Genomic DNA, 27606 nt, shown 5'->3' on the forward strand with positions numbered 1-27606 from the left:
CAGAATTTTCAAGAGAGAGAGTGGAGGGGAGTGAAGGGGAAGGGAGGGAATGGGAGGAAAGGGGAGGAGAGGAAAGGAGAGGAGATGATAATAGAATAGAACAGAATAGAATAGAACGGGAGCGAGCGTTGTAGATTAGTAAAGCCAGTACTATTTTGTTTCAGTTCTCCAGAGAGACAAAAGTGGATGCACTGGGTGGCGTGGTCAAAAACGTTGGAAAGCCACTGCACTGACGAGTAGAATCTGAGCCAAAGACTGAATCAGAGTTCTTCCGCCCACCCGCCCCCGGCCAACCCCTCGCCCCCTCTGCAGCCCTCACCGCGTGGTCCCGCCCCCAGCAGCCAGCAGGTGTGCGCTCAAGCTAGCACGTGGTGCCAGACACTACTTAAGGGCCCACCTTCCCCTGCTTGCAGCTGCCCCCTTCTCCAGCCCTGTCATTCCGGAGCTGCCGGAGGCTCGCGGGTCTCAGACGCATCCAGCCGCTGGGGCTGCAGCCTTGGCATGGGCGCCGCGGGTCCGCTCTGGGTTTTCTTGGCTCTCGCCGTGCCAGGGGTCCTCGGTGAGCTGGGAATGGGAGCACGGAGGTAGGGACGCGTCTGGGGCCGGGACGGCCTCTGTGCCGCGATGCAAAGGAGACAGTCAAAAGTTAGAAGGCGGGGCAGTCTTGCATGCCTCGCTCGCTTTGGGGGACCCCGAGATCTCTTGGTCCTGAATGTCCTTGCTCGCTCCTCCTGGGCTGGGACCACCAGAATTGCAGGCTGCATCAGAGACGCACTATGTGATCTGCCCAGTGTGGCTTGTGGCGTGGCGTGCCCGCTCTGTGCTCTCCGGGCTCCCCGCCCCCGGGACTCAGCATGTGCTCAGCGCTCTGGGTCTGGAGGTCTGCGAGCTCTAACGCCCGGACACATATCCGAAACCTACTCGTGCTGAGTGCATGCGACTCGGTTGCATGCTCCGCTAGGCGCGGGAGTTTCTGCGCACACTGAACTCCCTCCTGCCTGGTAAAAGCAGCACAGCCTCCTGCTGCCTTCCCAGAATAAGAATATTGTCTGATCCCCAGGCGTGGTTCTAAACGATAAACATCTGGAGTTATTTAGAAAAGTTGATACGTGAATAAAAATTGCAGTTCTTTGTGTTATTTACCTTCTGTAATGGCAAGGGCTCCAGAAGGTGTCATTAAACGTTTATTATAATTTTCTTCCTCCAGATTGGCTTAATTTTAAAGAAGAATTGTAATTTTTTAAGATTGGAGTCTCTGGGTGATAAGATAGGTATAACTTTTTAATAATTTTCAGAGTACATTGGATTCCCAGTTTATTAAGAAGTTTACTGTATACAGACCTCAATACCTGCGTGACTTTTGGCAAGTCATTTCACTCCCTAGCCTCAGTTTCTTCATCGGTAAAATGAAACTAGAGATAGGCAGCCCTACACTTACTCGGCTGCCCTGAATATCAGATGAAATTAGGCAAATGAAAGTTAGATGTTGGATGTTACTACTAGATGCCAGTAATAAGACGACTGTCTGGACCTGTTTTGATGGAGTCAGCATTTAAGCTTGACCACTCGCAGCTTGTTAAGGGATAGTGCATACGTTTGTTCTATCACAGTTCACTTTGTCTGCTTCCTGACATTCAACTTTATCCTGACCCTTAACTGAACATTTCCCCAAACCATTATCTTCATCTCTCTCTCTCCTACCTATTAACTCTTTGAACAAACACACTTTCACAGCATTCTCTAACACCTCCCGTGTGTCACAGTTCCCCACCTGACTTCTTGCCAGCATTCCATTCCTTTTTCTAAATTTCAGAGAGGATATTATCAATTGAAAATCAACTTCTTTTCCAGCCCTGTCAATTCATTGTACCCTACAAGGATGCCAGAGCATCCCCTTCCAGTACCAGAGCAGGACCATCCTTTCGGTCATTTAACTCCAGACGCACGAAAGGCCAGGTCTACCTTTCTGTCGACTGTCACAGCTAACGTGATTCTGTTGTTTGTCTTATTCTTACACCAATATTTTAATCATATTCATTATGATTACCTTTGTAACAACCTCCTCTCTTACAGGTTATTCTGATACTAGTCTTTAACTTTTCCAATGGTGAAAACCAAAATTTAAAAACTTTTTTTTTTTCATTATTCCACTCCCTTGCTCAAAAATCTAAAAGGGCTTCCTACTGCCTGTGGAATTAAAAAAAAAATCTGTCTTCAGCCTTTCAAGCCTTTGGTAATTGGATCTCACCTAAGCATGCCCCTCCTGATTCCCCACTGCTTCCTATCACAAATGCACCGCTCATCTTCTTGCCCGACCGACACCCCAAGGTCCTTTGCTCATGCTATACCCACGCCCCCTCCTGACTTTTGCAGGATGGTTTGATTTGCATATATTGTGGAATGATTACCATAGTAAGTTTAGTTAACATCCATCACCTCATATAGATACAATACAAAGAAAAGAAAATTTTTCTCCTTGTGATGAGAACTCTTAGGATCTACTCTATTAACAATTTTCCTACGTATCGTAAAACCATGTTAACTATAGTCATCATGTTGGACATTGCATCACTAGTACTTATTTTTCTTATAACTGGAAGTTTGAATCTTTTGACCACCTTCCTCCAATTCTCTCTCCTCCCACTCCCTGCCTCCAATAACCACAAATCTGATCTCTTTTTTCTGAATTTTGTCTTTTTGTTTTTAGATTCCACGTAAAAGTGAGATCATACATTACTTGTATGTCTCTGTGTGACTTATTTCACTTAGTATAATGCCTTCAAGGTCCATCCATGTTGTTGCAAGTGGTAGGATTCCCTTGTTTTTTTAATGGCTGAATAATATTCCATTGTATATATTCATCCACAACTTCTTTATCCATTCATCTATTGATGGACACCTAGGCTGTTTCCATGAGTTGGCTATGTTTCCATTTGTAAATAATGTCACTATGAACATGGGGGTGTAGTTATCTTTTCAAGTTAGTATTTTCATTTCCTTTGTATATATCCCCAGAAGTGGAATTGCTGGATCATATGGTAGTTCTATTGTTAATTTTTTGAGGAATCATGGTGCCTTTTTAAAATACAGGTTTCTGGGTTCCATCTCACCTTCCAGAAATTCATATGTTTGCGGGGGGTGGGGGGTGGCCCAGGAAGCTGAGATTTAACAAGCACTCTGGAAAATTCTGAAGCAAGTATCTTAAAGAGCAAATTTCCTTCTCAGAGTGTTTTCATTTTTCTCCTTTTATCTATTTGCATAAACCAATTCAAATTTCCTGCGCTGTTAAATTTCACTCTTGCCTTGACTGACTGCCTCACCTTAACCAACACTAAGAAAATAAAATCATTAAGTAGGAATTCCCTTATTTTCCAATCACCTACCTCCATCTGAGATCAGATTTTTTCTCTCCTCTGGTTAAAACATGCCAAGGGCTACCCATCACATTAGGACAAAATCCATGCTCCTTAACCTCAACTCCAGGCCTCTGTTTCTCTGAAGTTCTCTGTACTCCTCCCTCACTGACTCTTCTCCAGCCACACTGGCCTTCTTTCTATTCCTTAAACGGAGTCATGTTTGTTTAACTATGCACTAGGTGTTCCTCTCTTAAAATGCTCTTCTATGGGTCATCCCTTACCTGTCTCCTCAACATTCAGGTCTCAGCTCCACTGACACTTTTCTGTGATGCTCTGACTCTTACCTGAAGTAGTCTATACCCCAGGTCACTCTCTATCACATAACCATGTTTTATTTTCCACAGAGCACCTATCATCATATAAAACCTTCTTATTTATTTACTTGTTTGTTCCCTCACTGGTATACGAGTGCCATGAGATCAAGGCCTTTATCTGTCTTTATTGCCTGACGAATCTCAGTACATGGTATTACCATCAACCAAGAGCTCAAGTCAAAAGCCTAGAAGCCATTACTGAATCCTCCCATTCCCTTAGCCCCACATTTAAGTACAACAGAGTCACCCACTTCTCACTGTCTCCTTGTGCTCAAGCTTCATTTTTTTGGTCTAAGCTACTATAATACCTTCCAGACTACACTCCCTACTTCTGAAAGTAAAAGTCCAGTCCATTCGCCATCCAATTGCTAGACTATTTTTTTAAAAAGTTAAATCAGGCCATGTGACTCTCTTGCTTGAACTCTCCAGTGACTCCTACCCAGAATAACACGGGGACATCCTCCTGTGGACTAAGAAGCCCTGTGTAATCCTTCCTTCTGGGCTTTTTAACTCGATTCCATTTCACTCTGATCACTAAGTTCCAGCCACACTTGCATTTCGTTTATCCCTAAAGCATAGTAAATCCATCCCTGCTGTTAGGCTTCTGCCTAACATGCTTTTACCCAGCACTTTACCTGTCTGGCTGGCATCTTCTTATCCTTCAGTCATAACTCAAATGTCTCCTCTTCATAAGCCTTCTTTAACCATCATAACTGAAGTCATATGCCCTCCTGTCCCCTCCTTTTTCCAGTGCATTACATTTTGATACATCACTCTGTTTATTTCCTTTACCTACGATCTATTTATTCATTGGTATTTACTTATGGTCTCTCTCCCTCTATTGGAATATAAATTCCATGAATGTGAGAGCCTTGTGTCTAATGTTCACTGATGCATATTCTGTGCTTAAGACAGTATCTTGGTTGATGTGCACACCCATCATTCAAAAATGATCACATAGCCAGGAAACCCAGAGTTATGTTATGTGATCATAATAATTCTCATTATCAATAATAATTTTTCCTTCTACCTGCTGTCTGACCTAAATTTCAGGGTTATTTTGATCATCTTGTATATTTGTTCTTCATTCATTTCAAATGGGTTTCTAAGCCAGTCCAGGTAAATCCCCTTAGACACAGATAAAGAGTTAAATGTATTTCTGTTCTCTAGAAAGGCCTTTGCCTAGTTAGTTTTAATATGGTTCAAGGGATGTGTATGTCAATGTTTTGTCACTATATTCTATTTTATATCCAGTCATGATCTACACTGATGTTTACTCCTGATTTTAAAAAGATGTGAAGAGAAAAAAAAAATGTGAAGAGGGTCCAATGACCCTTAAGAGAATTAATGTTACTTAATGGTTCATAGGCTAACTTTCCCTTTTCTGATATGAAAGAGAACATGATTGCTGGAAATTCTGTCCTGTGACCTGGGATTTTGGCAAAATCATTACTAATAAGAGCTGGCGTCCCCCAAGAGACAGGTGTCCCTAAATCTCACTGAAGATAAAAATTTCCCATTGTTTCTCATCCAGAAAGTATGATTCTTATCTCCTTTCACCTTCTACTTTCTTTGCTTCAAGATCTTGGTTACTTCTCAGTCCATGTCATCACTAATGATTAAATCTTGTAAACTCAAATTGGTTTTCAGATTGTGGAAAATTATTTAGGATTGCCCTTATCCACATTGGATAATTACAGGTTAAATCATTTGATTAGGGTGAATTGGTACAAATAACGGCAGGGTCGTGAAGTTGGTCTTCATTGAGGTCAAACCCTGACTTTCCCTATAGAGTCTTGCTGTTTTGCGAAAGTATGCATTTGGAAACATTTGTAGGTGTTAATGGAAGACACCAAAGGAGTTGAGGAAAGAAATAGGAGACCTACAGTGGGATCTGGGTCCCAAGAGTAATGGCTATTCTTAGATCCTGTCCATATGACTTCTCCAACAGAAGTGTTGGGCTACAAAAAGGTTGGGTCTGGCCACAACTTTGGGAGTTCTGTGTTTGCCTTTGTGTCAGTTAGTCCATGTTTGTTCTTTGACTTGCACCTGTATCAGTTTCAGATTTGTTTGAAAAAGGAGATTTATAAATTTGATATTCAAATATACCACCATTCTGGAGTTGAAACTTGAACTCTCTTTCATACCTAGAAAAATTCTTTTCCAGGTACATCCTCAAGTATCTGGGTGTTACAGTTTCTTACCCATCTCCTAGAATAAGGTTTGTTTCATCTTCATCATCATAATCATCATCATAATTATTTTAAGTCACAGAGAAGTGTCTTGAAAAAACTGGCTCCTTTTATCTGGTACCCATCAGGAAGTATTTACTAAACTCTTTTGGGGGTATATTACTCTACTAAGTTAATGGAATAAAATAATGAAGAATAAAAACAACCCTATTTTCTTCTTGCTAGGACCTAAGGGTTTAATGACTAAGATAGTAATGTTAATGCATTAAAGTAATTTTAGAGGATCATACATGTGATGAGCTTTCAAGGTCTGATATACTTGTTTCCTGTGCTATCCCAGAAAAGTTTTTACTTATAAGGTTTTAGTTTTTATTTATGAGGTTGTAAGAAGATAGAACAACTCCAGGGTCTTTATGGAATTTTATTAAAAAATGATTTTCTCCAGCTCTTCTTCTGAAGTCTATCCTAAAAAGCCTTTGAACTCCCGAGCTTATTTCTCTGTATATGCATTCATACTGCAAGATATATCTTCTTTGACCCAGGAAATATTGACATCTTGGGTTTACTGTCTAAAGATCAAAGTTATTGTAACTGGTGACAAAACAAGCTGAATAGAGATTTTAGCCTCTCTTAGTTTTGATATTCCTGTGGTCTTTGTCTTTAGGTCAGTGTAAGTTCCTGCCAAGGTATCCTTTTGCTAAGCCTAAAATTCAGAGTGATCAGTCTGAGTTTGCTGTTGGGACAACTTGGGAATATGAATGCCTTCCTGGGTATGTCAAGAGGTCATTCTTTATCATCTGCCTAGAGACCTCCAAGTGGTCAGATGCTCAGCCAATCTGTAAACGTGAGTAATCAGTAATAGAAGAATCTTTGGGTCTATAGCATGTCTCTATGGGCTAACCTATTATTTTCAAGATAAAAGATGAGAAAGTAAGTAATCTCAAATGAAAGGGGCTGCTAGGTTCTCCATGTTTTCTTTTACTCCTAAGGGTATTAAGTATCATGTATTGGGGTTAAGTCACACAGCTGGCCAACCCTGTTTATCCTATAATCTTCATGACCTTGTTCTATGGTCTCTGTACTGTGTTACAATGATCTTAGAAGTTAGTATACAAGGAATATTAGTTTCACCTCATATTAGTTTTCACCCAACTCAATTCAAGAAATATTTTTGAGTAACCACTGGGTATGAAGCATTAGGCTAGATGGTGGGGCTTGGAAGAGGCATAAAAATTAACCTGCTAGTCTCTGTCATTGAGGAAGTCCTATAGTATTTGTAAAGACTGGTTTTTGAACAAATACTGTACTATGGTGTAATTGCTTTTATTTATAGAGATAAAATTTTATGATATCATAGAGAAGTAAATAATAAGTGCTATCTAGGAGAATAGAGAAATCTAGGCACTACAGACAGAGGAAGCAGCATATGCCAACACATAAAGGTATGGAAGAACATGACGTCTCTGGAAAATAGGAAAATTCAGAGTGGTTAGAATATAAGGTGCATGGTGAGGAATAGTAGTTGATTAAGTGGATTGGAGTTTAAGTGTGGTAGGCCATGCATTCTTTTCCAATAAACAATGGTAAGTCAGTGTAAGTTTTTGAATGTGGGGAGTGGCATGACCACCTTTATACTTCTGAAAGATAATGTGTGCAGCAGCATAGAAGATGTGCTGGACCAATGGCGACCAGCATTAGAAAGGTAAATTTTATTACTCAATGATCCAATGAGAGATTATAGTGGTGGCAAAATAGTTGGTTTGGAGAGAGATTTCTGGAATCCAGTCCTGGAAACTTGGTGATCTATTGAATTAAGGGCAGGGGGTAGAGAAAATGAGTTACAGATAGGAAATGATGACTGTGAGGTTTTGTTTGTTTGTTTGTTTGTTTTAAGCCATAGGACTTGGTAGATGTTGCCATCAACTGACAGAGTATAAAAAGGGGAAATAGAGATTATAAATTATGGTTGACTACAAATAATGTTTGCATCCATGCTCAGAAATATAGACTACATGCATTAAACAAATAGTGTTATGGAGTTGACTGATCCTTTGGAAGATAGAAGTTCTGTAAATGCCCCAAATTTCTTTGAATAAACATAAGTAAACTACTCAGCAAGTCCAGTCAGGTTGGAATTTAATGTAAGACACAAAACATCCCCCAAATCCCAGTCCCAAATCCTGTTTTGTCTTGTTTTCCCTTATAGGTAAATCATGTGTAACTCCTAGAGAACTCCTCCATGGCTTTGTCCTTGCACCCAGGGGTATCGTGTTTGGGTCAACAATTACATATTCTTGTGATAAAGGGTGAGTCACCAGGAGACATCTCCAGAGTACATGGATATTAGAACACTAGTTTCAACCAGAAATCACCCATCTTCCAAAAGAGAGCTGAGTAATTGCCACCCACCCTTAACCATAGATAAGTAAAAAGAGAATCACTTCTCTGATCTGCTCCAGAGGCAACTCTTCAGGATTACCCACTAGAGAGGATCCCTAGAAGAGAAAAAAGTTTGGGCTATTCTTCTTCCAATTTTAAATCTTCAGTGTTACTGACCAGGAGGTCAAATTTCATTTGTCTTTAGATTGTTGAATCTTTTGTATGAGTCCTTAATCTGTCACCATTATTTGTCATATATGATATTCTATTCTTTGCCATTCTTTCAGTGGAAAAAGAACTAAGCTTTCCTAAAATGTCCAGCTGGGAGATGATCACTCATCTCTTTGTCTTTAGATATCGACTCATTGGTGACTCCTCTGCCACATGTATTATCTCAGACAATATTGTAACCTGGGATAAGGACATGCCTTTTTGTGAATGTGAGTAGAATTTTCCCTTTATTGCACCTAGGTAATTCCTCTTGTCACCCTCCAAAGGGAAAGTGGGCATCTACACATCAAAATAAGTACCCAGGTGGGTTACACTTGGCTTGAGTAGTTCTGGACACAGATCTGTGGTTTATCTTCTTCTATGCCCCCAATCCCATTACACTTTCCTTTGCTTACTGTCCTTTGATGGTACATTATCTCATAGTGAATAAGTGCTCAAATCTAAAATATGCCACAAGATTACACACTGCCAACTTTATTCCATGCAAAATGTACACCACCCTAGGTGCCTTTTGTAACAGTTTATCTGTACTCTGGGGGTCAGGACTGGTGACCAGATCATATTTTTGTGGGTTTTTATCAGGCCAGTTCCATGTATCTTCCTACCTTGCTACTTCCCATTTAGAACCATCTTTGAGATGAGGATACAGAATTTCAATAATAGGGGTTAATTATAGGCTAAGTGGAAGTTTGGTTTGCAAGAGTTAAGACAAAATTCCCAGAAGGTATAACATTTAAATGCCTTCTCTCTTTTCCTATCTACCCCATCCTCCCCAAGCTATTCCTTGTGAGTCACCCCCAGCCATCTCCAATGGAGACTTTTACAGCAGCAGTAGCGAGGACTTTTACTATGGAATGGTGGTTACTTATAAGTGCCATGTTGGACCGAATGGGAAAAAGCTGTTTGACCTCGTGGGTGAGAAGTCAATATATTGCACCAGCAAAGACAATCGAGTTGGCATCTGGAGCAGCCCTCCCCCTCGGTGTATTCATGTAGTCAAATGCCCAATTCCAGAAGTTGAAAATGGAATTATGGAATCTGGATTTAGACGCTCATTTTCCTTAAATGATTCTGTGATGTTTAAGTGTAAGCCTGGCTTTACCATGAAAGGCAGCAACACAGTATGGTGCCAACTAAACAGCAAATGGAACCCTCCACTGCCAAGGTGCTTCAAGGGTGAGTTGGGCTGAAATTTTGGGGATCTAGAAATAAACTGAGACTTTGGGAGGAATAGATATATGGTACCTATGAGAAGAGGAAGATAAAGACAGTGAGTGTATGTAGTTGGATATCCTGGTTAAAGAACTTAAAAGTAAACTTTGAAAGTAGTATCTAAATGTAGAAGAGTTGGGAAATTTACTATATTCTGGGACAGTGCTAGATATGCATTAATGTAGGGGAAATTAGAAGACACTTAAAAAAAAAAAAAGCAGGTAGTACCAGAGCTAATGATCAGAGATTTTTATATGATTAAAATCATATGTGATTGCCAACAAACACGAGATTGCCAACAAACACATGAAAGAATGCTCAATATCATTAATCTTTAGAGAAATGCAAATCAAAACTACAATGAGATATCATCTCACACCAGTCAGAATGGCCATCATCAAAAAATCTACAAACAATAAATGCTGGAGAGGGTGTGGAGAAAAGGGAACCCTCTTGCACTGTTGGTGGAGAACAGTATGGAGGTTCCTTAAAAAACTAAAAATAGAACTACCATGCGACCCAGCAATCCCACTACTGGCCATATACCCTGAGAAAACCATAATTCAAAAAGAGTCATGTACCAAAATGTTCATTGCAGCTCTATTTACAATAGCCAGGACATGGAAGCAACCTAAGTGTCCATCAACAGATGAATGGATAAAGAAGATGTGGCACATATATACAATGGAATATTACTCAGCCATAAAAAGAAACAAAATTGAGTTATTTGTAGTGAGGTGGATGGACCTAGAGTCTATCATAGAGAGTGAAGTAGGTCAGAAAGAGAAAAACAAATACCGTATGCTAACACATATATATGGAATCTAAAAAAAAAATGGTCATGAAGAACCTAGAGGCAAGACGGGAATAAAGACACAGACCTACTAGAGAATGGACTTGAGGATACAGGGAGGGGGAAGGGTAAGCTGGGACAAAGTGAGAGAGTGGCATGGACATATATACACTACCAAAAGTAAAATAGATAGCTAGTGGGAGGCAGATGCATAGCACAGGGAGATCAGCTCAGTGCTTTGTGACCACCTAGAGGGGTGGGATAGGGAGGGTGGGAGGGAGGGAGATGCAAGAGGGAAGAGATATGGGAACATATGTATATGTATAACTGATTCACTTTGTTATAAGGCAGAAACTAACACACCATTGAAAAGCAATTATACTCCAATAAAGATGTTAAAAAAATCATATGTGATTAGATTTTATTTAAATGAGGATAAAATAAACTCTCAATCCTATTGGCCAGGCCAATGGGGGAAATGGGCTGATCAGAATTTGATTCAAATTACTATAGATATTATACATTCTCCTATTGAAAAATGTAGGTTTTATGGAATAAGGCTAGAGTTAAGATCAAGTCACTTCCCCCATTCCCCCTTTTTCCCCTACTCTTATTGAGAAGTGCCTGACTTATTAAAAACCTGGCAACATTGGGAGCCCCCCCCCAACAAGGCTCAGAAACTTCATCAGTGGTTTGGGAAGCAGGAAGAAAGAGGAGATTTTTGGTGGTAAAAATGCATTATAATAGTTTGATTCCTTTGGCTACAACATTAGTGAGAGAGTATATCCATTTAAATGAAATGGGAAAATGATGAATGGGAATAATGTTTCTTGGCATAGATCAAGGTACAGAAGGAAGATAGATGCAAGGTTGATCGTGTCTAAAATATGAAACACATGTTAGCCCCACTGCAGCTCACCCAAAAGAGTGTCTGCCTTATACTTTGGAGAATTGACATGACCACCTTCATCCGACTCCTGCCAACCTCAAGTTGGCTTAGGTTGTAGAGAAGAAAGTTCTTATTTCAGAAATAAAAGGACTCTGGTCCTGTTCTTTTCTCAGGGTGTCTACCACCTCCACATGTCTACCATGGTAATTATAACAAATTGGATGAGGAATTCTTTGCAGTTGGACAGGAAGTGTCCTACAGCTGTGAGCCTGGCTATACTCTCATTGGAACTCACCCTATGCAGTGTACATCCTTGGGAACCTGGAGCCATCCAGCCCCCAAATGTGAAGGTGCCTAAAGGTCTATTCCATCTCAAGGAAACTTAGCTGTTTCCTGACTCTTCATGTGCCAGCCTTGTCTCTTTTTTCCTAGCAAAATCATGTGATGCCATTCCAAACCAACTTCTCAACGGTCATGTGGTAGCTCCTCCTAATCTCCAGCTTGGGGCAGAGGTTGCATTTGTTTGTGATAAGGGGTGAGTGCAAGGTGATGGGGCCTGACTTGGGGCCTATGATCCATAGCTAAGCATTGCAAAGTGTGATCTTTAAAGGTAGTTAAAATTTTTTTCTCTCCTTTTCTTTACCCTTTATGATTAAGAATTCTGTTATTAAGCAAATTCCATTGATTTTCCCCAAATGTGTAAATTGTGCATGGCCAGCCAAAGCTGAGAATTATCCTTTCATCTTTTGCAAAAGCAAAGTTTGGGCTCTGAAGTTAAGGCTTCTATTTTGGAGTCTGAATAGATGTTGGGGGTTCAGTAAGAGGGACTCTTTAAAGTGAGCTTAGGGAACAAAGTCTCTGATGTTTTCTTTACTAGGAACTTAGGTTATTTCCTTCTAATTGTCAAGAAAATCTTGACATTTGGATGCCAAAGAGGAAAGAGAGAATTCAAGAAAAGAACAGATCATTAGGACTGTTTTCTCTGTGTTTTCAGCTGGTCTGAAGGCCTCACATAGCTTAGCTGATTCACAATCTTAGACATTTTCCTTAAGCCAGAAATGCTTACAAAAATAGAGGCTATTAATACCATATACTTGAGAGAAGTGATGAATTCCATGCAACCGAGAATTAGTTTGTTCTGGTGATGATTTGCTACCCCTTATTGTTTAAGGTACCGGTTAAATGGCCAATCTTCTAGTCAGTGTGTCTCAGAAGGAATGAGAGTACTCTGGAATAATAAGTTTCCTGTCTGTGAACGTGAGTAGAAAGCAAAAATAATCAAGTATGGATCGTGCCTCTTGATTTTTGGTGTATTCTCATGCATTTATCAATTATAAAATCTTATCAATATGAACATATATATGCCACTCTTCTGTATGTTCTAGAATGCAGACAAAAACTAAATTTATTCAGTTGACTACATATGGTATTGAGTATTCTATGTGTATAAGGATAAAGGCTCTCAAAAATTACCCCTACTGAAAATGAATAGCACTGATGTGCTGAAATGGTTTGGCTGTGTCTTCTTATGCCATTTCCTCATCTGATGAGCAATTCTTGGAGCTAAATGGAAATCAACCGGAAGTTTTGGAGGTTGGCAATTTTTCCTTTATTCTAAGACTCACTCAGGAAAGGTGTGCATATACCAACGCAGCTATAAACAATTAATATTCTTCATGTCTATTAGGACAAATAAATAAAAGATATGAGGTCACTATTCCAAACCTCTGATCACTTCCTGTGGGTCTTTCAAATGGGACCAGCATCAAAGGATGACAAATGACTTGCAGTGAGGCTGCAGTATCTTTTGTAACGGGACAGAATGTGGTCTCACTACTTACAGCTCCAGCTGTGTTTTTGAAACAGGCACTGCATAATTAGTATGTTCCAGGTATTGTACTTGCCCCTTTCAGGTACTTTTATGTCACTGGATTCTCATTACAACCTTGAATTATACTAGACTAGGAAACCGAGGCTTAAAGAGGGTGAGACTTGCCTAAGGTCACACAGCTATTGAATGACTGTGGGGATGTGAAACCAGGTCTAATGAGCCCAGATTTCATTAGTCCATGGTGCCTCTCCACGTGTGATTAGTATGTCATTAATATATTATTTTCATGTACTGTTTGCCTTTTGTTTCATTATTAAAGTTGATTAGACACAGAACTATTCAATAAATTCTGTTTCATTGTTATTGTTTGGTCAAGATGGCTTATAGTCCTATATTGCTTTGTTTGCTGAGGATCAAGAGAAAGGTAAGAAATTAGGAACTTGGGGACAGGCAGGGACTATGAGTAAGAAATAAATTATACAAATTTCTAAGTCTATTTCTGAAAAAGTGACACGACCTATATTTGGACTTTTATCTAAATTTGAATCTTATTGTCATGATCAGTATGACCACATATTTTCTTTTCTACTTTGCAGGGATTTTTTGTGACCCTCCTCCTCCTATCAAAAATGGGCGGAATAGTTATCATTCTGGTTCCATAGCTGTTAACGCTGTGGTGAGGTACAGCTGTTTGGGTGCCTTCCGCCTCATTGGAGAAAGTATTCTTTTTTGTATAACTAAAGACAAAGTGAATGGAATCTGGGATAAAGCTGCTCCTATATGTGAATATTACAATAAAAATTCTATTTGCTCTGAGCCCATAGTACCAGGTGGATACAGAAATAAAATGTCTAGACCACCATACAGACATGGTGATTCTGTGACATTTACCTGTAATACCAACTTCACCATGAAAGGAAACAAAACTGTTTGGTGCCAAGCAAATAAAACATGGGGGCCAACACCACTACCAACCTGTGAAAGTGGTGAGTAGAATGAAAATAAAACTGATTCAGGAGCTTGGAGCCTTGCATTTCTGTGCAGATTAAGTTTGGTATCATTCTGAAGGAAGAACAGTGTGGATGTGTGAGTGGTAAGGGTGGAGGGAGGAAGCAACGGAAAGGGTGAAAATTATGGTTTCCTGGCTTTTTCTTGGTTGTAGAGGGATATAAATATTCATTCAACAAACATCAGTAGAGCAAAGAATTTTAAAGTATAATGGGAAAATCTAACTAAACACACCTAATAATTGAATGGAATAAGTCCCACAAGGATGGGGGCCAGAATTTGTTTGGACTGCGGGAATTGGGTTTTACAGTTTTCAACTGCATATCTGGGTTATTGTTAAAATGAGAAGAAATGTGGGCTCTAATAGCAAAAACACAATGAGTGGATTTAAAATTGATCTACAAAAGCTGTTAGTATAGTCTGGCAGAAATGATGTGCTGCTCTCTTTGGCCTCTATAAATACTTTCTGAGTGATCCACTATTTTTCAAACTCATGTCCTAAGCCATAACATTTCAAATCAAGTAACTTTGAAAATAAGAAGTACTGTAAGCTCTTCCTTTCCTTATTATTTGGTGTGGTTTATGTTGCTGCTGAACTCTAAATCTGAATTTCAGTGATGTAATTATGGGAACTGGCAATACATGACAAAAATTATACCATCAAAATAAGGTATTTATTTTCTTAATAAAGAACAATATTGATAAATTCTAAATTGATTAAAGAGTTGAAAAAATTACTATTAGAAAAATATGATTCTATCTCTCTGTAAACAGATATATAATCTTGGAGGAAGGGAAGATCTGAAGATAGTCTCAAATGGGGTGACCATGAAAAACAATTAAAGATTATAGATAGGATTAAAGATTATAAAGATTTAGATAGGCCTATATGTATTGACATGGAAAGATATAGATTATTAAGCAAATAAAGCAGGGCCTAGAATAATATGTATTGAGTATACATACACACCCAAAATATGTGTATAGATATATCACGTATAGGATCCAAAAACACTATATTACTAATATCTGGCAGGATAACTCCATAAATAACAACATGCTACTTTTGGAGCAGAAAATAGGCTTAAGGGTAGAATGAGAGTATGAGTGAAAATGGACTTTTTTTTGGTAATTGAAGTTTTTCACACTGCAAATGTGATTCATAAAGTGTAACTAAAAATAAAAAATAATGTACTATTTGCGGTATAAAATGGATATAATTAAACCATACCTGTTTGATCTTTAAAAGACTGAGTCGAAAATTAATGACGACTGCTTAGCATAGACCATGTATCATTTATTTGGATGTATGTACTAAGTCAAAATACAGACTGTGAAGGAGCTATCTGATGACCTTTTTCCTAATGTGTGTGTGTAAAGATATCCCCCTGGAGTGTCCATCACTTCCCACAATCGCCAATGGGCATCACACAGGGGAGAGTGTTGATTCCTTTGCCCCAGGATTGTCTGTGACCTACAGCTGTGAACCTGGTTACTTGCTTCTTGGAGAAAAGACCATTCGCTGTTTGTCTTCGGGAGACTGGAGTGCTGTCACTCCCACATGTAAAGGTACCCTAAATTTACAATCAATGTTAAGAATTTGGGCTATTATGTTACTTGCCACACTTTGCTCATCTTTGGCTTGTTTTCTTAGAGGCACAGTGTGAACCTCCAGGACCATTTCTCAATGGGCAGTTAAAGAGGCCCACAAGTCTTCGGGTTGGTGCAACTGTGAACTTTTCCTGTAGTGAAGGGTGAGTGTCTAGAGGGCCTATGAGATTTAATTCATTTGACTTATGTGTGCATGGTGTGAACTGTGAAACCTGCAGAAGGCTTCTCTGTGACGGTCGATGGACAACTTAAGGTTGTGAGAGATAATGCCAATAAAAGGAGTTGGTGCCCACAAATTAAGTGAATTTGGATTTTAAATAGAGGGTTTTGTTCCGCCTAATAGTTCTGAATGACCTCCCTTTGTCTCCAGGTATCGATTACAAGGCCAACCTTCTAGCCAGTGTGTAATTGTTGGACAGCGTACTTTTTGGACCAAGATGCCAGTATGTGAAGGTATGTTAAGTGACTGTGGTTTGCAACTAGTTCCTTGGCCAGAGGTTCAACAGGACACCACATTCTCAGCTTAACTGAAAGCGTTTCCTCCAGTTGTTACTATACAGGATCTTATAGAACAAGGATCTCCCCCAGAGATCTTTAGATCTTTAAGGGATATGTTCTTCACTGAAACATCCTTGAATTACCTCTTTGTCCTTTGCTTACTCAAGTAAAACAGGGTTTCTAAGCTTTTCTTTCTCTGAAAGCTATGTACATTTGCCAGCCAGGCCATGCACATAAAGGAGATTATATACTTGGTAAAAGAAATCAAAGGATCAGCAAAGTAGATATATTAAGGAATAAAGCTTTAAATCATACTTTCTGAATTATATTGCTATAGCCGCTTTGACAGATTCATTACAGATTCCAGTATTATTGTCCCTGAACCCAGGATGTGAGAGTGGCATGTAGCAACACCCGAGACATTCTTTGTTTGTAGTACAGTTGGAATCTTGTCATCTCTCTCTGTAATTTCCTAGAAATTCTTTGCCCACCACCTCCTTCTATTCTCAATGGAAGACATACGGGCAGCTCTTCAGTGAATGTTCGGTATGGAAGCACAGTCACTTATACCTGTGACCGGGGCCCAGAGCAAGGAGTGAACTTCATCCTCACTGGGGAGAGAACTATCCATTGTACCACTGATAGTCAGAAGACTGGGACCTGGAGCGGCCCTGCCCCACGCTGTGAACTTTCTGTTTCTGAGGTTCGGTGTCCACCTCCCCAGATCCTAAGAGGCCAAATATCATCCGGGCAGAAAGATCAATATTCCTATAATGACACTGTGGTATTTGCTTGCGTATTTGGCTTCACCATGAAGGGCAGCAAGGGAATCCGATGTAATGCCCAAGGCACATGGGAACCATCGGTACCAGTCTGTGAAAAGGGTGGGTATTCCAATGCTTGGAACAGGTGCCACTGATTCATCCTTCTGAAGCATTAGAGAAGGGGTTATGGAGTTCAGCAGGGCCTTGTCCAACTTCCAGTCCCCTCAATTTTACAAAATATAGTGAAGATAAATTATATAGAAGGCTTTTTAAACACTGTCTCCCATTCATTTTGTAGGATTATCCTTGGGGGGAAAAATCATTAGGGACCCCTAAGTTGCCTATTTCTTTAAAGGGAAAACAACTGGGAAAAAAATGTTTGTCTTAACAGTGATTTCTTAAAAGAAAAGTGATTTTGACTTCAGCAAAATAACCCTACAGATAGGTCAGAATCTCCCATTCGAAATGTACAAGATGATTCCTTGTACAACAGAGGAATTGGAGCACCCAGTGGGAATGGAAAAAAAAAAAATCTGCAGCTGCCTAAATGCAGAAAAAAATTGACAACCACTGGTCTAAAATTACCCAAAATTGGGCTGCAAGATTACTTCTGCACTGTACAACTGCCACCAGAGTGGAATTGTAGCATAAATGTCACTTTCTTTGGCTCAGTTTCTTTCTATCATTGTTTACATAAGAAAAATTCTGTGTCTTTCCTTTAGATTGTCAAGCTCCTCCTAAAATCCTCCATGGGCAAAAGGAAGATAGACACATGATTCGCTTTGACCCTGGAACATCCATAAAATATAGCTGCGACCCTGGCTATGTGCTGGTGGGAGAAGAATCCATACATTGTACCTCTGAGGGAGTGTGGATACCCACTGCCCCCACATGCAAAGGTTCCAGGCTTTGAATGTCAATGTTTTTTGGTTTTGAGATTGCCTTGAGTTGACTTCTCATCCTCCTCTCTTTTTTTAGTGGCAGAATGTGAACCTATAGGAAAGCAAGTCTTTAAAAAACCCAAGAACCAACTTATCAGACCAGATGTCAACTCTTCTTGTGATGAAGGGTGAGTGAGGACTGTCTCAGTCTGAACTAGGTCTGGCTTATCAGTTACATTGCAAGCTCTGTGTAGGAGTTAATCTCAAAGACCCCCCTTGTCACGTGTTCATGGAAGTGTGATCACTCTATTTTTCCATTAATGGAAACTATGCTGTGCAATGGGTGGGTTGTGCTGATGCTGGCTACGTTTTTGTTCCTATTGATTCCTGTACTGAAAGTAATGTGTCTGCTATTGAGTCAATAGCTCTTGCTTAGGTTTGTGGTCACCAGATGGCAAAATGTCATGACTCTTTGTCCCTAGGTACCGGCTAGGCGAGAGTGTTTATCAGCAGTGTCAAGGCACAATTCCTTGGTTTATGGAGATTCGTCTCTGTAAAGGTGAGTAGAAAAATAACAAAGAATCTTGAATAATGTGAGATCTATAAATATGAATAACAGAGGGTCTAGAATCCTGTGAGATTTCTGTTTTAGGCATGTTATGGGAATAAAAATATTAGATTCTGTTCTATTCACTTTGTCAACAGTTATAGTTGCACAGTTTTGCTTTCTTTTACTTCAAAGCCTAGCAATCACTTAATTTAAATGCATTTAGTTACTGATTCTCTTTTGTGATATGGGAGAATAAGAGTAATGAGGTCAGTGAGTATATGAGCCACCATCTTTAATTTTGGGTACACTGTGGTTTAGTGGAGAGAAAGGGAACAGGTGTGGGATCTGAACTCGGATTCTATTTCTACTGCTTATTGACCGGGGGCAATTTATGTAACTTCTCTGAACTCTAGCCTCTTATCTGTAACATTAGCATCAGACTGCAGACCTCAAAGTTGTTATAATTAAATGGTACTATCCCATCCCTCCTTTGCCGATGAGACAATTGCCTGTCAAAAAGTAGATGTTCAATCAACAATAAATATTCTTGTCTAGCCTATCATATCACCACAGCAAAACAATGTACCATCTCAAAAAAGTTTAATTCTATTCCCCTGTGCCTTTTATTGACCTATTGGTTATTAAAAAAAGAATTCTTCTCTTAATTAATAATTTGCTATCAGACTTTACTGTCTCACAATATGATATTGAGCTACATCTTCACTTTTAACACATTACAAAAATCTTTCCTATGAAATCTTTTAAACTGAATTTTGCATAATAATGAGCTTTGATAGAATGCATATCATCACATCTCACCCATATGCTTCAAGAAACCTGATAACAAAAGATTCATAACCAGTCTCATTTCTCTTCTTTGGTGTTTAATACTGGAACAGAATTGTACAGTAACTTTTCATCTCTCCAGATATCACCTGCCCACCACCCCCTGTTATCTACAATGGAGTACACACAGGGAGTTCCTCAGATGTCCTATATGGTACCACAGTCACTTACACATGTAACCCCGGGCCAGAGAGAGGAGTGAAGTTCAACCTCATTGGGGAGAGCACCATCCGTTGTACAAGCAACGATCAAGAGATGGGCATCTGGAGTGGACCCGCTCCTCTCTGTAAACTTTCCCTCCCTGCTGTTCAGTGCTCACATGTCCACGTTGCAAATGGATACAAGATATCTAGCAAGGAAGCCCCATATTTCTACAATGACAGTGTGATATTCAAGTGTAATAATGGATTTACTTTGAAGGGCAGCAGTCAGGTTCGTTGCAAAGCCAATAACACCTGGGATCCTGAAATACCAGTTTGTGAAAAAGGTAAAATCTCAGTGGAGAGAAAAATGAGGTATTTACTTGTTTATTCTTGTTTGTTATCTCCCACCCAAAGCTAGAGTTATGGAAAAAAGCAAGGGGGCATAGATTACTGTCCCATTTCTTCCATTCTGTAACAAAACAGTCTATGTGTGTTGTTGTATATATTCTTTCTGCAAATGCTCCCTTGGATCTGGGATACAGTCAGGGTAAATAATTGAGAGGATCTTTTTTAAGGTTCCAGGTTCCTTCAAAAGAGCAGAAAGCACTCAGTAATGAATAAGAGCTTGATGATCTTTGGCTTAAAAGTTTCAGACTGTCTATTGTCAAATGTTGTATACTTAGTGTTCTTGAGTTTTTGTTGGTATTTATGTGGGAAGTTTTTTCTTTAGGCTGTCAGCCACCTTCTGGGCTCCACCATGGTCGGCATACAGGTGGAAATAGGGTCCTCTTTGTCTCTGGGATGACTGTAGACTACACCTGTGATCCTGGCTACTTGCTTGTGGGAAACAGATCCATTCACTGTATGCCTTCAGGAAATTGGAGTCCTTCTGCCCCTCGGTGTGAAGGTACTTTCAGTTCCTGAGTTGTCTTTCTCTTTTATATCAGGCATGTATAAGTAATTCCAACTTTGCTCCTCTAGAAGCACCATGCCAACCTTTGAAGGAAGGTCTTCAAGAGCTTCCACTTGGTTCACCTGTGGTACCAGTTAATATGTCCTGCCAAGATGGGTAAGTATGATTCATTCTCAGAAAGGGTCTCCACCTTGCTTTGTGCATTAATTCTAGCCTCAGTTTGTCTTGGTGACTCCCTCTAGAGGTTCCTCGTTGTCACACTAACAGAGATTGTGAGGTTCCAAAGGTCTAAGTAGCATCTCTAACTTTTCAGTCCTTTCTTGACATGGAAATGGCTTTGTTGGGAGTAACTCTAAGTCTAAAGTAGTTTGCTTACTTGAAGGGCCAAGAGTTTTGACTCCTTTCTGCCAAATTTCTTATTTAGAAGTGCCTCTGTATTAGTGGTTTGAGGAGGCTAGGTTTCAGAGACGTGATTTTTAGGAAGAGAAAACGTATTATAATCTCTCTCTAGGTACCAGTTGACTGGACATGCTTATCGGAAATGTCAAGGTGATAAGAATAGGGTTTGGTTCCAAAAGATTCCACTTTGTAAAGGTAAGTTAAAAAAAAAAGTTGTCAGTGGGTTGTAGGGGATTAAAGAGAACAGGTCACTACAGAACTAATCTATACCTTAACAGTCGATGTGTTCTAGCTCAGTGTACATAAGAAACATGTTTTAGTGTTTGGATGGTACTAGCATTGGGAAACAAAATTGTCAAGTAGGAAATGAATACAGTTGGCCCTCTGTATCTGAAGGTTTCAAATCCATGGAGTCAATTGACTGCAGATCAAAAATATTTTTTTAAAAATCCTGAAAGCTTCCAAAAGCTAAACTTGAATTTGCTATGTGCTGGCTACTATTTACCTAGCATTTACATTTTACTTACAACTATTTACACAGCGTTTACATTGTATTAGGTATTATAAGTCATCTAGAGATGATTTAAAGTATATAGGAGGTTGGGCGTAGGTTATATGCAAACACTGTGCTATTTTATATAAGGGGCTTGAGCATCCTCAGAATTTGGTATTGATGGGGGATTCTGGAACCAATCCCCTGTGGATACTGAGGAATGACTGTATTTGCCATATACCTGCTAATTGCTCAAAATTTAAAAAATAACAAAAAGAGACTATTTCTCTATTTCATGAGAACATAGCTGTATTTATTCCTTTCTTAATACTTTACTGTATTTTCTGACTCTTTTTTGGAATGAGTGTGTATTATTCATGTAGTCAAAAATTTAATAAAGCTTTTTAAAAGAAAGCATAATCCAGCATCTAAAATTTAAATAACTTAATAGCTATGTGCACTACATGCAGTTGCATAGTTTTATTATTTAGTTTTATAGTATCTGATTGAAAACTGTCCACCATGGTGTACTAGCTGAAGTAGACTTTCCTAATCTCTTCTGCAGTTATCCACTGTCAACCTCCACCAGTGATTAACAATGGGAGGCACAGGGGTGTGATGGCAGAACACTTTCTGTATGGAAATGAAATTTCTTATGAATGTGACCAAGGATTCTATCTTCTGGGAGAGAAAAGTATACGGTGCATAAGTGATTCTAAAGGACGTGGATCTTGGAGTGGACCTCCCCCACAGTGCATAAAATCTCCTCCTGTGACTCACTGCCCTAATCCAGAGGTCACACATGGATACAAGCTAAATAAAACTCGTTCTTCATATTCCCACAATGACATAGTACATGTTGCCTGTGATCCCGGCTTCATCATGAATGGGAGTCACTTGATTAGGTGTCATACTGACAACAAATGGGTGCCAGCTGTACCAACTTGTATCAAAAAGGGTAAGATATTTTCAGCACTAAAATATGAGATGTTGCACAGAATAAAGAAAAAGGGTTTTGAATCTGCACTTGCCATTCCGCCTAAAGAAAAGCAAGTAAAAGCTAAGGCAGTCATATTATTTTACAAAATACCTGCCTTGCCTTATCTTCTCAGCTCATTCTTTCTTTCCCTTTTCTTTCTAAGCTTGTTGAAAAAAGGTACATGAAAGGATAATGGTTAACTTCGAAACTGATGGAGTCTCCCAAGTTTATTATTTTTATTACTTTAGAATGGGGAAAATGCACATACCATTTTGGGCAAATGTTTGGCAGTAATATTGCTTGATAATTTGATATGTAAGGCTGTGATACAAGCCAGAAAGGGATCTTTGAGTATTCTGGAGAGTGGAGCTGGCCTTAAAACTCACTGAATTGTCTTGTAATTTTAGTTATCATCGGTAGTTTTATCCCTATCAGTGTCTATCTACAACAGAGGCTGCCAACTGGTGACCAAGAACTGAGTTCAAAACTGTTTTCTTTGGCTAGCACAGTAGTCTTATTTTAAGTGAAACCCATCTCCACCACCCAAGGCAAACAGTGAACCTGTGATACAGTGAGGGCCCCCTCTGCTTTCCTGCAAGGTACCAGTATCTTGAATTGGGCAGTGGCTGCCATTTTTAGAAGGACAGATGCTCTGTGACTTACCATATCTGGTGGCTTCACTTCCTGGCTCCTGTAGATATTTGAGGGTGTGACCCTTGACTACAGCCTTTTTACCATTTAAAGAGAAAAGAAAAGATTACTATTCTCTGATAGATTACAATTGTGGGCTGTAACCACTGATGTTTCATTGTCTTCCATTTGACATTTGTCTTCAGATCATATATGATATAGGTAGGAAATGCAAATCTCTGTTCTGTACTGTTTGGTTTGGGCTAAATGAATATTTTTGGATACTGACTAGTTGGCTTGTTGCCTGCCTTCTTTCTGTATTGCTATCACCCATTTGCTGGCTATGTGTTCCTCTGTACTAAATTAAAGATCTTTTTACATTGGTGTCTAAGCTTTCTTAGGATGTCAACATCCATTTAAGATCCCCCACGGAAATCATACTGGTGGAGACATAGCTCGATTTTCTCCCGGAATGTCAATCCTGTATAGCTGCAACCAAGGCTACCTGCTTGTAGGAGAGGCACTCCTTCTTTGCACACATGAGGGAACCTGGAATGGACCTGTCCCTTATTGCAAAGGTGTGTTGTTTATTTGTTTTCTTATTTTTTAAATAAAATTTGTCCAAAATAGATATATTCAGTTAGGTACTTTCAACTTAAAATAGCCAAATAAATGCATTAATTGGATCATTTAATTAAATGCATTTAATTGGATTAATAGATGAAGTCATCTAAATACTGCAAAATAAGAAAAGTGGCTGAGGCTCTATCTGAGCTATCACTTATGTAGTCATTTAAATATGGAAAGTTGAAGTCTTTATGCAAATCAAACAACTAAAGTACAGATTGAATTTACACTGTGGTTACAGTTATTATAAGTGTGCATTTGACAAAATACTCATAAAAAGTAAAGTTATCTTTTGAGTATGTTTCCTCTAAGTGGTGGTAGGATTATAGGTATATTTTTATAAAAGTTTCAGAATGTCATTTTCATTATCATAAGCAGTGCATATGAAATATGAGTAATGAATTAATACTGAATATTAGTTAAGCACTTCTTACCATATGCCAGATACTGTGCACAGCACTTTGCATGCATTATCTCATTTAATCCTCTTGAGAACCATATCAGTGATTGGTGCCATTATCCCTGTATTATAGATGAGGTCCCAGTAGAATGGAGAGATTTGTAACTTACAGAAAGTTCCACAGCTAGAAAATCCTAGAGTCAGGTTCAAATCCAAAATCTCACACTATTGGCCCCTACACTGAAAAGATGAAAGAAGAAATGAGGAAGCATTTACATGTAAGAAGAATTGGAGAATAAGAGTCAAAGTTGATGAAACAAAAATTCAGAAGTCTTAATGTTACTCATTCAGCCCTCATCATTTCTCTAAGAAGCCACAAAAATTATTCAACATTATTGGTTTAGAAACTAAAGCACAAAAAAGGAAAGTAATCTGGTATGATTACCTGGACGTTCCTGAGGTAGATGGCTGACACTAAAAGGCTATGCCTAGGACATCATTTTGTGTTATTTCAGTGAAGTTTTACTAACTGAGAATAAACTAAATTGGTTTCATAAACCTTTCCCTTAAGGGCAGTATCTACGTTCTTGGTAAAATGTCAAAATATGACTCAGCTTCAATTAGATTCCTTTAATTTCAGAGGTGAACTGTAGCTTCCCAGAGCATATAAATGGAATCCAGAGTGGGCTGGAGCCTGGAAAAATGTATCAGTATGGAGCTGTCATCACTTTAGAATGTGAAGATGGGTATACCCTAGAAGGCAGTCCCCAGAGCCAGTGTCAGGAAGATCACGGATGGAACCCTCCCCTGGCTGTTTGCAAATCCCCAAGTAAGTACAAAGGGCTTCACTGCAGCTCCTACTTGTTTCGCTGGAAAGAAGAGAGTGAGTGGTATCCCTCAATGTTAGGGACTCCTGGGTTTTAAACTGACATAGGTCTGTGACCAGTGGTATAGTAACAGATGAATTTGAAGTTGGTGGTCTACTGTAGTAAAAGTGAGACTTTCAGAGAATGGGGAAAGTAAAGAAAGGAAATAAAGAGAGGAGAGCACTAATTTAAAAGGTGCAAAACTAACAACCTTATAGAGTTATCCTTTGGTATCCTCAGGGGGATTGGTTCCAGGACCCCCTTGAATACCAAAATCTGCAGATACTCAAGTCCCTTATAAAAAATGGCATAGTACTTGCATATAACCTGTGCATATCCTCCTGTATACTTTAAATCATTTCTAGATTACTTATAATACCTAATATAATGTAAATGTTATGTAAATCGTTGCTGGGCTTGCAGTGTGAGTTTTGCTTTTTGGAACTTTCTGAAATTTTTTGCTTTTTCGAATATTTTTGATCTGTGGTTGGTTGAATCCACAGATACAGAGGACAGACTGTATTTTGAAAGGACTTGCTGCTGAGACTTCTGTTATTGCTGAATCTTGATTTATAAGTGCTTAGCAATATGACAGGGGCCTCCAAAAATATGTTAACCAACCTGTTGTAACTGTTAATGTTTGCATTCTGACCTGAGAAATCCCTGATTATAAAGTTGAGTTTATTGGTTTTTTTCATGAAAGAACTACCCCAACTTAATTAACGTGGAAAAAAATTTAAAGGCCAATGAAGTTGTTACATAAGAAATGAAGAAAGAGTGGGTAGGGACTTCCCTGGTGGTGCAGTGGTTAAGAATCCACCTGCCAATGCAGGGGACACAGGTTCGAGTCCTCGTCTGGGAAGATCCCACACACCACGGAGCAACTAAGCCCGTGCTCCACAACTACTGAACCTGTGTTATGGAGCCCGCGAGCCACAACTACTGAAGCCCGTGCGCCTAGAGTCCATGCTCTGCAACAAGAGAAGCCACTGCAATGAGAAGCCTGCGCACCACCACGAAGAGTAACCCCCGCTCGCCTCAACTAGAGAAAACCTGCATGCAGCAACGAAGACCCAATGCAGCCATAAATAAATACATATATTTATTTAAAAAAAAAAAAGAGAAAGAAAGAGTGGGTATAATTCAGGGTTCCAATACCTCTTTTTAAGTAGACTTAGAGAGGAGGGAGCTGAGGTTAATTTCTGGGACATTACCATGGGACTTAGAACTATGTGGAACCATGCAACTAGACTAATATTTTCATGATTTTGTATTCTCCTTAGGCTCACTTGTTCCTCTTATTTGCGGTAAGTTTTCTTAAATACTCGAAGAAAACTTCTAATGGTGATTTATAAAAATGTATGTAACATTTGAGGCCCTATATCCTGACTGTTATTTTTTTTTTCACTTTAACTCATAAGAAGTTATCTTCTTTTTAGTGTTTTAAGGATCTTTTAATGTGTACTTCACATCACAAACTGTCACTTTTGGATAGAATGGAATAAATGACTTGAACAGCTATTCCCAGTTTCTAAATTGAAAGTTAAGTTTACCAAAAATTTAGTTTAACTCTTGGTCTTTTGCATGATTTGGTTACTATCAAAATAGACTGGCTTATTCTGCAGTAACAAAATATATTTCACAACTGAGAGTTAAATGTTGCTATGCAAAGTCATGGGATCCTGGTGTCCTGAGCTCCTGATTTCACCCCAGTGACAAGAATATTACTGATAAAACTGAAAAGAACAGAAAAGCTCAACAGAAACTTGACTGGAACCCTGTGGTCAAATGCTTGGTCCTTTAGATTAAATATGGACTGGATTGAATTCAAAACGTTAGGCCCACATATGATGATTTAGGAATTCAGTATTTATATGGTTGAAGAAGAACAAGTAGAAAAGTCACATAACATTTTCCCCACCACTAGGAATAGGCCCCATATATGATGATTTAGGAATTCAGTATTTATATGGTTGAAGAAGAACAAGTAGAAAAGTCACATAATATTTTCCCCACCACTAGGAATAGGCCCCACAGTCACTTCAAATCAAGGTAGGTCACATTTTTCTAGCATTTGATACTCTGTTTTGTTTTCTAGGTTTTTCTGCAGGGGTAGTAGCTCTTTTCTGCTTGGGTGCTATCACCTTACGCATGATATTAAAACACAGAGAATGGTAAGTTCAACGCATGCTTGACCAAAACGCACAAAAGGTTTTGACTTCTTGCCTGAAACTAAACACAGAAGGACAAGTTAAATGAAATAAATACTGCAATGGGATAACTGGAATAAGGTATCTTGTGTTAAATAGAAGGCCCTTTCTGTAAGAACTTAAAAGATAACAAACTAATTTTATTTGAATGGTGTTTATTCAGATCAGATTATGTTTATTTATATGTAATAAAAAATCTAGAAAATAGAAAAAAATCCCAGTCATAACAACTGCAGATATTTGGTACGTTCCTATACAGGTATGATCATTTTCCTTATATTATTTCTCTTTTTCCTTTTAAAACTGAAATTTTGGCCTTATAGTCTCCTGCCTTAATTTTTTTTTTCATTTAGCCTCAGGTACAGATTTTTTTTTATTAAATCATGTTTTCTTTTTACCTACTTAATTGCATATTTTTCTATTATATGTATCTATATTGTTGAAATTTTAGGTTGCTTCCACATTTATTTTGATAATAAATAAAGATATGAGAAACACCTTTAAAGAAACTTTTTCCACATCTCCTTATTT

General features: G+C 39.0%; 1 protein-coding gene across 1 annotated transcript in view; it reads left to right on the forward strand.

Moving 5' to 3' along the window:
• Positions 1–426: 426 nt before the first annotated feature.
• CR1 (complement C3b/C4b receptor 1 (Knops blood group)) overlaps positions 427–27606 on the forward strand; it is a 159951-nt gene continuing 132771 nt past the window's right edge. Inside the window, 26 exon segments of the mRNA XM_082363858.1 lie at positions 427–559; positions 6587–6766; positions 8129–8228; positions 8656–8741; positions 9310–9708; positions 11600–11776; positions 11859–11961; positions 12598–12683; positions 13854–14243; positions 15646–15834; positions 15920–16019; positions 16247–16329; positions 16851–17258; positions 17861–18037; positions 18117–18207; positions 18502–18578; positions 19498–19902; positions 20289–20476; positions 20478–20497; positions 20499–20627; positions 20983–21065; positions 21929–22321; positions 23365–23550; positions 24640–24828; positions 26149–26172; positions 26964–27039. Coding sequence (XP_082219984.1) covers positions 502–559; positions 6587–6766; positions 8129–8228; positions 8656–8741; positions 9310–9708; positions 11600–11776; positions 11859–11961; positions 12598–12683; positions 13854–14243; positions 15646–15834; positions 15920–16019; positions 16247–16329; positions 16851–17258; positions 17861–18037; positions 18117–18207; positions 18502–18578; positions 19498–19902; positions 20289–20476; positions 20478–20497; positions 20499–20627; positions 20983–21065; positions 21929–22321; positions 23365–23550; positions 24640–24828; positions 26149–26172; positions 26964–27039 — 4397 coding nt within the window. The 5' untranslated portion in view covers positions 427–501.

Source organism: Balaenoptera borealis (genome assembly GCF_965194805.1).
Source record: "Balaenoptera borealis genome assembly, chromosome: 1".
NCBI lineage: Eukaryota > Metazoa > Chordata > Mammalia > Artiodactyla > Balaenopteridae > Balaenoptera > Balaenoptera borealis.